Raw genomic sequence first — 13,086 nt, forward strand, 5'->3', positions numbered from 1 at the left:
CTTTAAGTATTTGAGAGATTTCATTTAACATACCTATATTAGCTTTAGCTTTGTTACCTGAATTCCAAGTACCAGTACATTGTTTCACTGAATCTTTGGAAAATATTATTTCTTCCTGGTAAACACAATGCTTCATGAGATGCTTACATTTTCAAGCTGAACTAAAAAGCATCAGATATGTATGAAAACAGCTGTCACCTCATCCCACTTTGTATAAAGTAAAATGGTAATGGTTTATTGTAACTGCTTCAGAGGCTCTTGAAAAAGGGCTTCTTGGTTAAACCATCACTAGATTTGAAAGGGATTCATACAAAAAAAAACGTTCCCAAACATATTTACAATTTCCTTGAATATTGACAATTTTGAGATTCTTTCTTCTTGTAACTCTCATCCTTTCTGATCAACTTTCTACTTTGTTAAATACTAAAAACTTCAGAATAAAAATAGTCATAATTACACGGCTGCAACTTGGCTGCATCATTTAATAGCATCACCATACTCCAGTGAACCTTGTTGTTCAACTCTGAGACTACCCTCACTTAGTTCAGTACTTATTCAATACATAGCAAACTTTCTTTTGCAAATTCAAGCAATCTCAATGGAAAAACTGTCATAGGAGGCATCAGAATCAACTTTGCCCTTGATGTGCTGGCTACCCTTTGGCCTCATGCCCCTCATAAAATTTACTTTTGTATGTCTTTAGTTTTAATTTAATTTTAGAGATACAGCGCAGTAACAGGCCCTTTGGCCCACTGAGTCCCCTTCGGCCCACTGAGTCCCCACCGACCAGCAATCCCCGCACATTCTCCACATAATAGGGACAATTTACATTTAAACCAAGCCAATTAACCTACAAATCTGTACTTCTTTGGAGTGTGGGAGGAAACCGAAGATCTTGAAAACCCACACAGATCACGGGGAGAACGTAAAAAATCCATACAGGCAGCACCCGTAGTCGGGATTAAACCCAGGTCTCCGGCACTGAAAGCGCTGTAAGGCAGCAATTCTAGTGCTGTGCCATCGTGCCGTCTTGAAAAATGAATAGTATAAGACTCGCAAAAGGTGGACTGGGGAATGGTTGTTGGAATTTAGTGCAGAAAAATTGGGGTGTTGCACTTTGGAAAGTTTAACATAGGCAGGACCTACACAGTGAATGATAGGGCTCTGGGGAGTGTCATAGAGCAGAGGAATCTAGGAGTGCTGGTACACTTCCTTGAAAGTAGCGTCACAGGTAGGTCAAAAAGGCTTTCAGCACATTGGCCTTCATCAGTCAGGGTATTGAGTATAGAAGTTGGGAGGTCATGTTGCAGATATATAAGATGTTGATGAGATTTTGGTCACCATGCTATAAGAAAGATGTTACAAAAGCTGGAAAGCATGCAGAGAGGATTTACGATGATGTTGCCTAGACTCAAGAGCCTAAGTTATAGCGAGAGGTTGAATAGGCTAGGACTTTATTCCTTGGAGCGCAGGAGAATAAGAGGCGAATAAGAGGTGTACAAAATCATGAAAGGTATAGATTGGATAAATGCACAGCCTTTTGCCCAGAGTAGGGAAATCGGGAACCAAAAGGACATGGGTTTAGGTGAGGGGGGAATGATTTAATAGGAATCTGAGGGGTGATTTCTTTTACACAAAGTGTGGTGGGTGATTGGAACGAGCTGCCAGAGGAGGTTGTTGAGGCAAGTACTATCGCAACATTTAAGAAACATTTGGACTGGTGCATGGATAGGGCAGATTTAGAGACATATGGGCCAAACGCCCATATGGGAGTAGGGTAGATGGGGCATGTTGGTCGGCATGGCCAAGTTGGGCTGAAGGGCCTGCTTCCACACTGTATGACCTATGACTCAAAAGCATGTAAAAGTTATTATTTTCACTCATTTGTGATTACGAGAATCTTCCCAAGACATGAAGAAAAAACAAACAGCAAGGAACTAGACAGACAACGCTTTGGATGGGAAACCTTCTTCGCACTAATTAAGCAAGAATCAAAGTAGAAAATTGAGTCAGTGTATATAACTGCTACCTCTGCATCTATAAGTTAGTGCATCAATAAGGTGAACTGAGACGATTGAGCCTATTGATTAAAGAATGTCGCAGAGTGGAGAAAAGAGGCACATTTACAAAAGAGTCAATAGATTAGAAAATGTTGTTTAATAAAAAGAAAGAGAGAGAGAGAGATTAATTTGGATTTCTAATGAAAGTACCACTGAGAGCAAATGCAATAGTTAATCTAAAAAAATATGAATGCATTTAGAAAATTGATATGACCATGAACTAACCAATATTCACAGATTTAGTATCACACATGACGTTATATTTTAAACAGTAATGAGCAAAGCATCAATAAATATTTCAATACTCCCTCCAAAATGTTAAATATCAGAAAGAGTAATATATCATTCTGGAAAATTCTTACATGGTCGCATTTAATAGTTTTCATGTAAATATTTTTTTAAATATCAATCTGTTCAGTTTGAAATATGTCAATGAATATCAAGAATGTGCACATATATTAAAATTGGCTTCAATTCTTATAAATATTTTTAATCGAAGGTTTAGAAAATTATTTCTGATTTATGTAAGCATTAAAACAGTTATCTCATCTTAAAATGACATTCTTACAAAATTATTAAATGATTTAAAACTAGATGATAATGCCACAACAGTATTTCTTATTGCAGGAAAAATGTCAATGTCAGTCATACTTTCAAATAATTTCAATGTTCACATTGCTGCAATCATTTATACAATGATATGATTAGACCTGCATAAAACTAAAGCTATCCACATTGCCTTTTTCTCTTTTGTGCTATTGTACTAAACAAAAATGCTTATTTTGTAAGGATCATATTTCTGAACATGTGTGGAAGCAAAGAAAAGGTTAACATATATACTAATTATGTGTATCGCATACGACAATCTATGTGAACTATTTCACTATCTGTAAGTTGAGGCATTAAAATTAGTTTCTCAGGCAGAATCCAAATTTCCATGGCATTGTAGCAGATAAGAGACAGCAAATAATTCTGGTGTCTTGTTCTATATTTGTGCTGTAATCAACGTCACTAAAACAGATTATCTATCATTGCTTTTATTATACATAAATTGCTTACTGCATTTTCCTCATTAAGTGGCAGAAAAGTACTTTGGGATTTGCAAACATTGTAAAAGGTATTATATAAATCCAAGCTCCAGCTACTAATTGAGAATTCATGGCAAAGTTCTTTGAGAAAACAAATCTATCTTTGAAAACATGGTTTCATCGGCATGCAGCATGGAAACAGGGCCTCAGCCCACTCATCCATGCTGACAAAATGCAGGATCTAAGCTAGTCTCATTTGCCTGCATTTGGCCCACATCCCTCTAAACCTTTCCTGTCTATGTACCGGTACAAATGCCTTTTATATGCTGCTATACTACCTGCCTCAACTACCTCCTCTGGCAGCTCGTTACATATACCCACCACTGTCTGTGTGAAAAGTCACCCTTAGACCTCCTATTAAATGGCGGCACGGTGGCGCAGTGATAGAGTTGCTGCCTTAGAGCGAATGCAGCACCGGAGACTCAGGTTCGATCCTGACTAAGGGGGCTGTCTGTACGGAGTTTGTACGTTCTCCCCGTGACCTGCGTGGGTTTTCTCCGAGATCTTCGGTTTCCTCCCACACTCCAAAGACGTACAGGTATGTAGGTTAATTGGCTGGGCAAATGTAACAATTGTCCCTAGTGGGTGTAGGATAGTGTTAGTGTGCGGGGATCACTGGGCGGCGCAGACCCAGTGGGCCGAAGGGCCTGTTTCTGCGCTGTATCTCTAAATCTAAAAAAAAATCTAAAAATCTAAATCTTGCCCCACTCACCTTAAACCTAAGTCCTCTGGTACTTGATTTCCCTGGTGAAAGGCTCTGTGCATTTATTCTATCTATTCCTCTCATGATTTTACACATCTCTATAAGATCACCCTTAGCCTTGTGAGTTCCAAAGAATAAGTCCCAATCACTCCCTTTCGCTCATCTCCTCAAATCCTAGCAATACCCATATAAATCTTCTCTGCACTCTTTCAGCTTAATTACATCTTTCCTACTGCAGGGTGACCTAAACTGAACACAATACTCCAAATGTGACAACCAACGTCTTGCACAACTGTAATGTAACGTCCCAACTTCTACACACTGACTGATGAAGCTGAATGTACTAAAAACCTTCTTTATCACTCTGTCTACCTGCGATGGCACTTCCAGGGAGCTATGTAACTATACTCCTAGATCCCTCTGCTCTACAACACATCCCAGCGCCTTTCACTGTGAAGATCCTGCCATGGGTTTGACTTCCCAAAATGCAACACCTCGCAGTTAGTTGCATTAAGATCCATTAGCCTTTTCTCAGTCAACTAGCCCAGCTGATCAAGATCCTGCTGTATTTATGATAACCATCTTTACTGTCTATGATACCACCTACTTTGGTGTCATCTGCAAACTCACTAATCATGCCTTGTACATTCTCATCCAAATTGTGGATATAAACCACAAACAGCAATTGACCGAGCACCGATCCCTGGGGCACACCACTAGTCACAGGTCCCAGTCCAAAAACCAACCTTCCACCATCACCCTCTGCTTCCTTCCATGAAGCCAATTCTATATCCGGGCATCCACTGTGATTTAATCTTCCAATGCAGCCTTTCATGCAGAACCTTATCAACGGGCTTGGTGAGGTCCACATAGATATCGTCTACAGCCTTGGCCTTGTCAGCCTTCTTCTTTATTTCTTCAAAAAACAAAATCAAATCCAAAATCATGCTGCCTATCCCTAATCAGCCTCTAACTTTCCAACTGCACACGTATCTTATCCTCTCCAGCAATGTACCTACTACAGATATTGGGATTACTGGTCTATAGTCCCTGGGCTTTCCTTGCAGCGTTTCCTAAATAGAACCACAGCATTGGTGCCCATCGAGCCATCTGGCACCTCCACCCGTGGTGAATGACGATTCATGCTCCTCAGCCACTGTTGTTGCCATTCTCTAGCCTCCCACATTGTCCTTGGATCTACCTGATCAGGCCTGGGGGATTTTTCTTAAGAAATTCAGCATCTCCTCAACTGTATAATGGACTGTCCTCAAGACATTACCATTAACTTTCCCTATTACCCTCGTCTTCATGCCTTTCTCAACGTTGAAGCACAGGAGAAATATTAATTGTGGACCTTGCCCACCTCTGCGACTCCACTCATAGATGGCTGCTTTGATTTCTGAGGGGCCCTATTCTCTGTCAAATTACCCTCTTTTCCTTAATGTACTTACAAAATATCTTTGATTCTCATTCATCTTTTCTGCCAGTTCTATCTTCTGACCTGGTGATTTCTTAAGTATGGTCCTCATACACTTGATCCCAGCTGCCCTATTCATCGCCCCCTTTTCCTGACTAGAGCTTTATTTTCTCCTGTCATCCAGGCTCCCTTACTCCTAGCTGCCTTGCCCTTCACTTTACCAGGAACGTGTATGTTTTGAACTCTCACCACATTTAAAAGCATTCCATTTTCTGGATGTCCCTTTGCCTGCAAACAACCTACTCCAATCAACTTTAGCAAGTTCCTGTCTAATATCATCGGAGTTGGCCTTGCCCCAATTCAGAACTTTAACTTGTAGGTCAAGCTTTGTCCTCTCCTTCTCCCTATTACAGAAGGAACATTTTCTGACCAAGTTTGATAAATTCCACCCTATCTAAGGTCTTGGCACTATGACTGTCCCAGTTTTTTTGGGAAAGTTAAATCCCCATCTATGATAATCGTTCTGGTCTTGCATCTGCCTGCAATCCCCTGGCATATTTGTTCTAATTCACGCATCCCCGTTTCATTTCTTAGATCCACCCACGTAGCTTCACTGAGCGAACCATCAGTAATATCACATTACTTAGCAATCCACAGCCATGAATCTAGTATTATCTCCCAACCTGCACCATGCACTATCACCATTTTAACAACTCCACCTAGAAATTAGTTCTACAATACAATTACAAAGAAAAAAACATAAATACATTTCCATTTTCAGATAAAACTTACAATTATTCTGGACACTACAGATACCTTATTATGACATTTCCAGGCTATGCCATAACAGGCTAGTCAATAGTAGCATTTGCCTGCATTAAATTGGTTCTCATGGACAACAAATCACTTCAGCATCCATCCATTATTTTTGTGAACAACACCAAACATGGATGCATCCAACAGTACGAATTATAACAGATTATATTTCTGTTGAACTTTACCTGCAGTTTATTTTCCTACTATGTTAACCCAAACATGAGTTGTAAAGATTCTTGCAATGGATCTGATATGTATGATGGAAAAACTAAAATCAATCACTAAAGTGTAAACATTCTGAAGGACGCAATGAAGTATGGTTTATTTTAAAGATATATTGCAAACCTTATTCATTTTTTACAAGTTAAAATAAATGCATGTGTACCATTCACACAAGTATGTTGAATATGTGGCATGTCTCCATTGAACTGCATGTATAGATGGACGGTGTAAAGTTTGTCTCCACCAACATGCAGCAAAACAAAAGTCGTAGTATAATGGATTATCACCCAATAAATAGGCCTTCAAAGTCGCTGAAATTTTTAAGATAACGGGACAGAAGATTATTTGTGTTCTGAAAATCATATTCCAAGAACAACATATAATTTCACTGCAAAACCGTATAACCTTCCCTGAAGGAAATAAATGTTATACATCATCCGTGCCTTTCAACACTGCAGAAGTCATACAACCATTTTCAGTAGGTTTATTATATCCATAAAAGACACAGTAGGTTTAGCAATTCAAATTCTTTTGTTAATAAAAAAACACGTCAGATGGATTTTTCAGAATTAGGGAAACAGTTAACTGAATTTTGCTCTGTAATAAATTATAATGTAAGACAGGTCATGCCTTTCAAGTTTGATCATTGTTTAGAGTGTGCACACAGGCAACGGCATTGAATGTTTCCCTGACAACCCCTGAAATAATCTTGCAATTCCAAATCCTCTAGCATCATATCACATCATAATAAAATCACATGCAAATTAGTCTTTCATTATCCATAGTTCATCCAAGGATCTAAAGGGCTCTCCCACTTAGGCGATTTTTTTGGCAACTGCCGGCGACTGTCAAAGTCGTAGCAGATCGCCGAACTTTTCTTTTACCAGACGACAATGACCACGACAAGCCGAGTCAGGTCGAGATTACAGCGTCTTCTGAAACATCGCGAAAATTCCCACGCTGTCAATGCTTCTCCAGCATCCTGGTTTTTTGCTGAAATCACTGACAAGTCGGTAAGTACTTGAGAGTTTTGAACTATAACACCTTGTATGGGTTACTTAAAAACCAAGCTTCACTGTAACAAGGAATAAACCGGATTTACTTCCAGTTTACTAATAGCTGTATTAAAAAAATACTAATAGCTGTATTAAAAATACTAATAGCTGTATTAAAAATTGTGTGGGCATTCTTTGAAAATGTAAGGGAAATGCATATCTGGTTTCTGGATTGAATATCTGGGTTTGGAGCCCACTTTAAATGTAATGGCTGAGGCCAAAAACATCGCGAAAATTCCCACGCTTATCTGACCATCAAACTGTCGCCTTCAATCTACCTGTCAAATGTCCTGACCATAAATAAATTCGTTAAACACAAGCATTTTATGGTATTTTGAAATTACTTTACTTATTTTAATATTATGTGCTTCTAAATGCATCTTAAGAGAACCTGACAGCGACCGCAATAAGCTACGATACCTGATGACAAGCTAGCTGTCGCCGAGAAATTTCAAACCATTTGATTTTGCAGCGACACGCCGAGATCCACTACGATCTTTGGAAGGCTCCTCACGATCATGGACACCCTGGCGAACTGTCGGCGACAGCCTAGTCGCCTTAAAATCGCCTAAGTGGGACAGGCCCTTAACTATGCTAACCAAGAAAAATGTTTCAACTAATTATTCCAGTCATATCACAAAAAATAGCTAACTGTATATCCTTTCTAAAATTTCAAGAATTACAGTTCACTAAGAGTGGAAAAGATCAGAATGAAATATAACCATTTTACTGTTTTCGGACCACCAATAAATCTTTTGATAATTTCGGTGAGCCAATTGCAGAGTGAATTTTGGTCAATGAATAAGAGATTAATAACATTACATTTTCCTCCTTCTGTATTAGAATAGAGCATGAAGACTAAGTGCATAACAGATCATTTAACTAATTAATGCTATTTATAAAAGGATGTAGTGGAGCTCAAATAACCATGATTTCTTACCTCTCTCCTTCGAGAAGCCCAGCAAGTTTGTTTGATCTTCCAAACAACTGCAGCCACCAAAAGTAAAGACAGGAAGCAGCTACAAGAAAATAATTAAAGTCAACCAGCTGCAATTCGTTTTCCTTACAAAATGAGTAACATTTACTAAACAATAAGTCAGTATTTTAAATTTTGCTTTTTAAAAATTCAATTTAAGATTTATAAGATAGTTACATTTATATCGAAATATAAAATGTCTGGTGAACACAAATGAATTTCAGCAAACGAGATTAGGCTTTTATATATATAAAGGCACATTTTGCAATGCAGGTGCACTTGACTGGATGGAATTCCATTGGAAGGCCCCCCGCAACAACTAAACAGGTATGCAATACAAGTACAAGCATGTTTATGTCCCACGTATCAATCAAGAGACTGACAAATTAAGTGTGAGCAATCAACGAAGCCAATATATATTTTTAAATACTACAATTTATTTCAGCTCCCGCCTGCTATAAGATCAATGTAGGAAATAAAGTAATATAGCAAAGCTCGCAAATACTATACGTTTTTTTTAATGTATTCAAATTATCAATGCAACTATAATGTCTCTGAAACACTCTTTAACATATTCCATTGGAGACCAATGCCTCAAATATCTGTGTGGTTCAGTAACAGTGCAAGAGACACATTTGAACTGGAAACCTAAAATGCACCAATGGCAAATATTTAGACTTTAGAGATAGAGCGGATCCATCGAGTTTGTGCTGACCAGCAATCATCCATACCCTAACGCTATCCTACACATTAGGTCCAATTTTACAATTCTACCCAAGTCAATTATCCTACAAGCCTGTACATTTTTGGAGTGTGGGAGGAAACTGGAACACCCAGAGAAAACGCATGCAGTCACAGAGAGAACATACAAACTCTACACAGACAGCACCCATAGTCAGGATCGAACCGGGGTCCTTTGCGCTTTAAGGCTGCAACTCTACTGCTGCACCCTTGTGCCACCCATTTCTGGGAGTTTCCTTGGATCAGGAGTTGTGGAAAATGTTGCCTTTTGTCAAATTATTTTTAGATCTCCCCTCCTCTCATTATATCTGAGAGACTCTTCTGAGTTTTATTTATCATAGAAACATAGTTCACAAAAGCTGATCATTACAGCCCCTTCATCCACGCTGACTGTGATGCCTATCTACACTAATTCCATTTGCCCGCATTAGGCATGTATTCCTCAACTCCATTTTTATCCAATTACATGTTCAAATACCTTTTAAACCTTGCAATTGTATCTGCCTCCACTACCTCTTCTGGCGACCTATCCCAAATATTCACCATATGTGGAAAATCATGCCACTCAGTTCACATAAATCACCCCTCTCACTTTCAACCAAAGATACTAGAGCAAGATAGACCACTCGACCCTAAAAACCGTAGTATGTCATGGCGCCATGTTAGTCGGCAGAAAGTTTGCAGAAACATTTAAAAAGAAAAATAATAAAAATCTGTGAATTGATAGATGAGATGCATTCTGCATTTTTATGGTATCATCACATATACTGTTCCCCCCAAACACTGATTACACTGCGAGCGGCAAAACGGACGCCGGTTTTGCTTACTAAAATGGCTCCTTTGCGTACACCAGTATAGGTGATTTCGACGGACTGGTCTATCTTGCTCCGCTCTATTACCTTTGCTTTCAACCTGTGCCCTCTAGTTCTTGACTCCCCTACCCTGGCAGAAAGCTTCTGACTGTCTGTCCTTCCTGTGCCACTCCTAATGTTGTAAACCAGTATGAAACCCCTCACCCACCCCACCCCCCCTCCCATATTCCAGTGAGATGAAACCCAGCTTATCCAATTTCTCCAAAATACAGCCATTCATTATAGACAATATCCTGGCACATCTCTTTCTCTCTCTCTCTCTTTCTCTTTCTCTTTCTCTTTCCCTTTCTCTTTCTCTTTCTCTTTCTCTTTCTCTCTCTCTCTTAAATTTTCTGAAGATTTGAAAACAACACTGAACTGATCTTTTTAAAAATTCTTAACAAATATTGTTCTGCACTTATCAAATATGAATGAAAATGTATCGCACAGCACCACAAACGTCTAGAAAGCCTTCCTGAAAAATGCTGCGCTATATTTGATGAGATTTTTATTGCAAACAAGCATTGTAGCAAGCACACATTAATTGAAACTGCCCCTCAGCCACAGGGAATCAGATTTGTGATTAACTCACACACGTTGTTGCTCAAACAGGCAGCACATTAACTTTGTGTTCTTTTGCCCATTTACATTATAGTTACATTTACTCCTGTTTTTGTATAGGCACCACATTGCTCATTGATTTATTGCTTTGACTGGGGCCCAATGTTGGCAGGTACCATTAAAGCTATGAAAACAAAATAAACGAAATGTTCAGGCGGACCAGACTGCATGCATTGAAGGAGAGGCAGAACAAATGTTTAAACATGACGACCTTCTCCCAGAAACAGGCATCAAGAGAAGATTCAAAGGAACATGGCATACAATAGGATTCAATCTGACCTGCTGTAATTTCTAAACTTAATCTAGAATATTTTGGGAGAATATGAGCAATGAGAAGTGGAATCATTTGGTTCACAAAAGAATAAAGTGCTGGAGGAACTCAGCGGATCAGTCAACATCCATGGAGGAAATGGACAGACGACGTTTCCGATCAAGAGTCTTCTTCAGATGAATGGACGAGGGTGGTGAAAAATGGAAAATAAAGGTGGGATTGAGACAAAGCGTGGCAAGTGATAGATGGAACCAGGTGATGGGGGGGGGTGGGGGTGATTGGGTGATGGGTGGACTAAGGCCATGGAATATGCCTAGCCCGTTGAGTTCCTCCAGATCTTTTTTGTCTCAGGATGCCAACATCTGTGGCTCTTGTGTCTTTCCTTTGTTTTGGAGTTGCTCGTGGACAGTCAGGCCAAGAAGGGGTTATCTGGTGGCAGGACCTAAGCCCACACGATGATGATGATGTTGTGCAGCAGAGATCAATCAATCACTCTCATATACATATACTGCCTGCTGAACATCTTCAATCTCACTCCTTGTGTCTTATTATTTAGCATCCATCCCGAATGGTTTATGAGCACACACTCAAACACAACAGAGTCAGGTTTTGTCATGTTCGGAATAACTTGGTCTAATTCAGCTATGAGAAGTTAATTAGCTGAAGCACTGTCGTGGTAGCTTCAAAAACCATTGATCAACATCACATTCTGTCAACACAGCATAATTGTGGCAGGTACTAGATAGATTTTATTTAGACAATCACAGATCTGAAATAATGGCTACAACCTCGGCAAAGGTTTTGAACTGCATTTCACACCATGTTACACAAATGAAATGATAAGAAGAAAATCTAGGTATTGCCATTAACCCAGGAAATGTATAAGCATTCACTGAAAGCATATGTTTTCAATGAGATAAATGGCTACAGTTATGAGAGTTATTCACGAAGAGTGCTATTGGAAATATCCTTCAGATTCTGTTATATCAGAACTCCACACTACTTTGTTAAATCATTTATCCGTAAGAGCCAATTTTATTTGTTGCTTGCTTGTCTAATTGTAGTTTTGCTTCACTTCACCCCAGCACCCATCTACTCTTCCCCTGAGTATCAATTGCCTCTCTCTGAACAGAAAGTTGATTATATGAATAACCAGTGAAAATAATGTTGATATACTGGCTCAGTTACAGCACCCCTTGTGTAAAATAAGGCAAATGGGTTTTCGGTTTTCAAACTTGGGATATGATCTCTGTTTACGATGCAACTTATCGAGTAACTGAACTGAGAAATGATTCCACTCATCACTCCTTTGGGTTGATCGATTTTCTGTGCCAACCATTAAAGGGAACTTCAAAGTGACCATGAGACTTTGACAGAGCTGTCACTTCTTGATCCAGAATAATAAATAAGATTTCATACTCCATTTACAAATGGAGTAGTCCTTTTTAACAATGAAAGATCAAGAAATTTAAAGTATGGGAGTTGCGAGTTATGATATTTTAATCATCAAATATTAGAATTTATCTCAAAGAACCTGTGATGCAGTACTCTGCAAATTTGTTTTAAAGAGATTATGAAATTTATGAAATAAAATAATAAATATTAATCAAGTAGAAATAGTATTCATTCCAGTTCAGTTTGTCAGCATTTTCAAAGGTAATCACCAGTAGTAATGAAAACTTGAATTATTTTAGAAACTATTCGCACTTTCATTAATCTGAGTACCATTACAGTCAATCTTACTTGAAAGCAATGATATTCTGTACATTTCTATCCAATCTACATGTCCCAGGAAATTATGAATATAATTGGCTTAATTTTCTCACCTGTATCACATCACTCATTGGACAGTTATACAATGTCTTTGTAATGTGGTTAAATCAATGTGGCATTAAATTGACCTTATTGATGGCACCTTCTGCATATCCATTACAGAGCAAAATGAATATTTCCCCCAAGCAGTAATCTCACTTGTAAAACAATGCTCCATCAACATGTTTAGCAATGCACCTACATATACATATTCCATATAGCTCCTAATTGTATCTAGGTCATACGTTCTTTCAATCTAACCTCCATTCCCATTTCCATTCAATTTTCCAATGCATAAGGGACTGAAATGTTTCTTTGATTGCTTATGCTATGCACAATATAGGGGGAAGAATATATTACAGAAAAATAAATTGATTAATAGGATTTGTGGGATTGCTCAGAGCTAGCAGAGACTTAATGGCCCAAATGGCCTCCTCCTGCTTCATTAGGAAA

General features: G+C 38.7%; 1 protein-coding gene across 1 annotated transcript in view; it reads right to left on the reverse strand.

Moving 5' to 3' along the window:
• atrnl1b (attractin-like 1b) overlaps positions 1–13,086 on the reverse strand; it is a 681,061-nt gene that overhangs the window by 236,067 nt on the left and 431,908 nt on the right. Inside the window, exon 26 of the mRNA XM_078413453.1 lies at positions 8,302–8,380. Coding sequence (XP_078269579.1) covers positions 8,302–8,380 — 79 coding nt within the window. The remainder of the gene's footprint in view (positions 1–8,301; positions 8,381–13,086) is intronic.

This window comes from Rhinoraja longicauda, chromosome 16 (assembly GCF_053455715.1).
Source record: "Rhinoraja longicauda isolate Sanriku21f chromosome 16, sRhiLon1.1, whole genome shotgun sequence".
In the NCBI taxonomy this organism is placed as follows: Eukaryota; Metazoa; Chordata; class Chondrichthyes; order Rajiformes; family Arhynchobatidae; genus Rhinoraja; species Rhinoraja longicauda.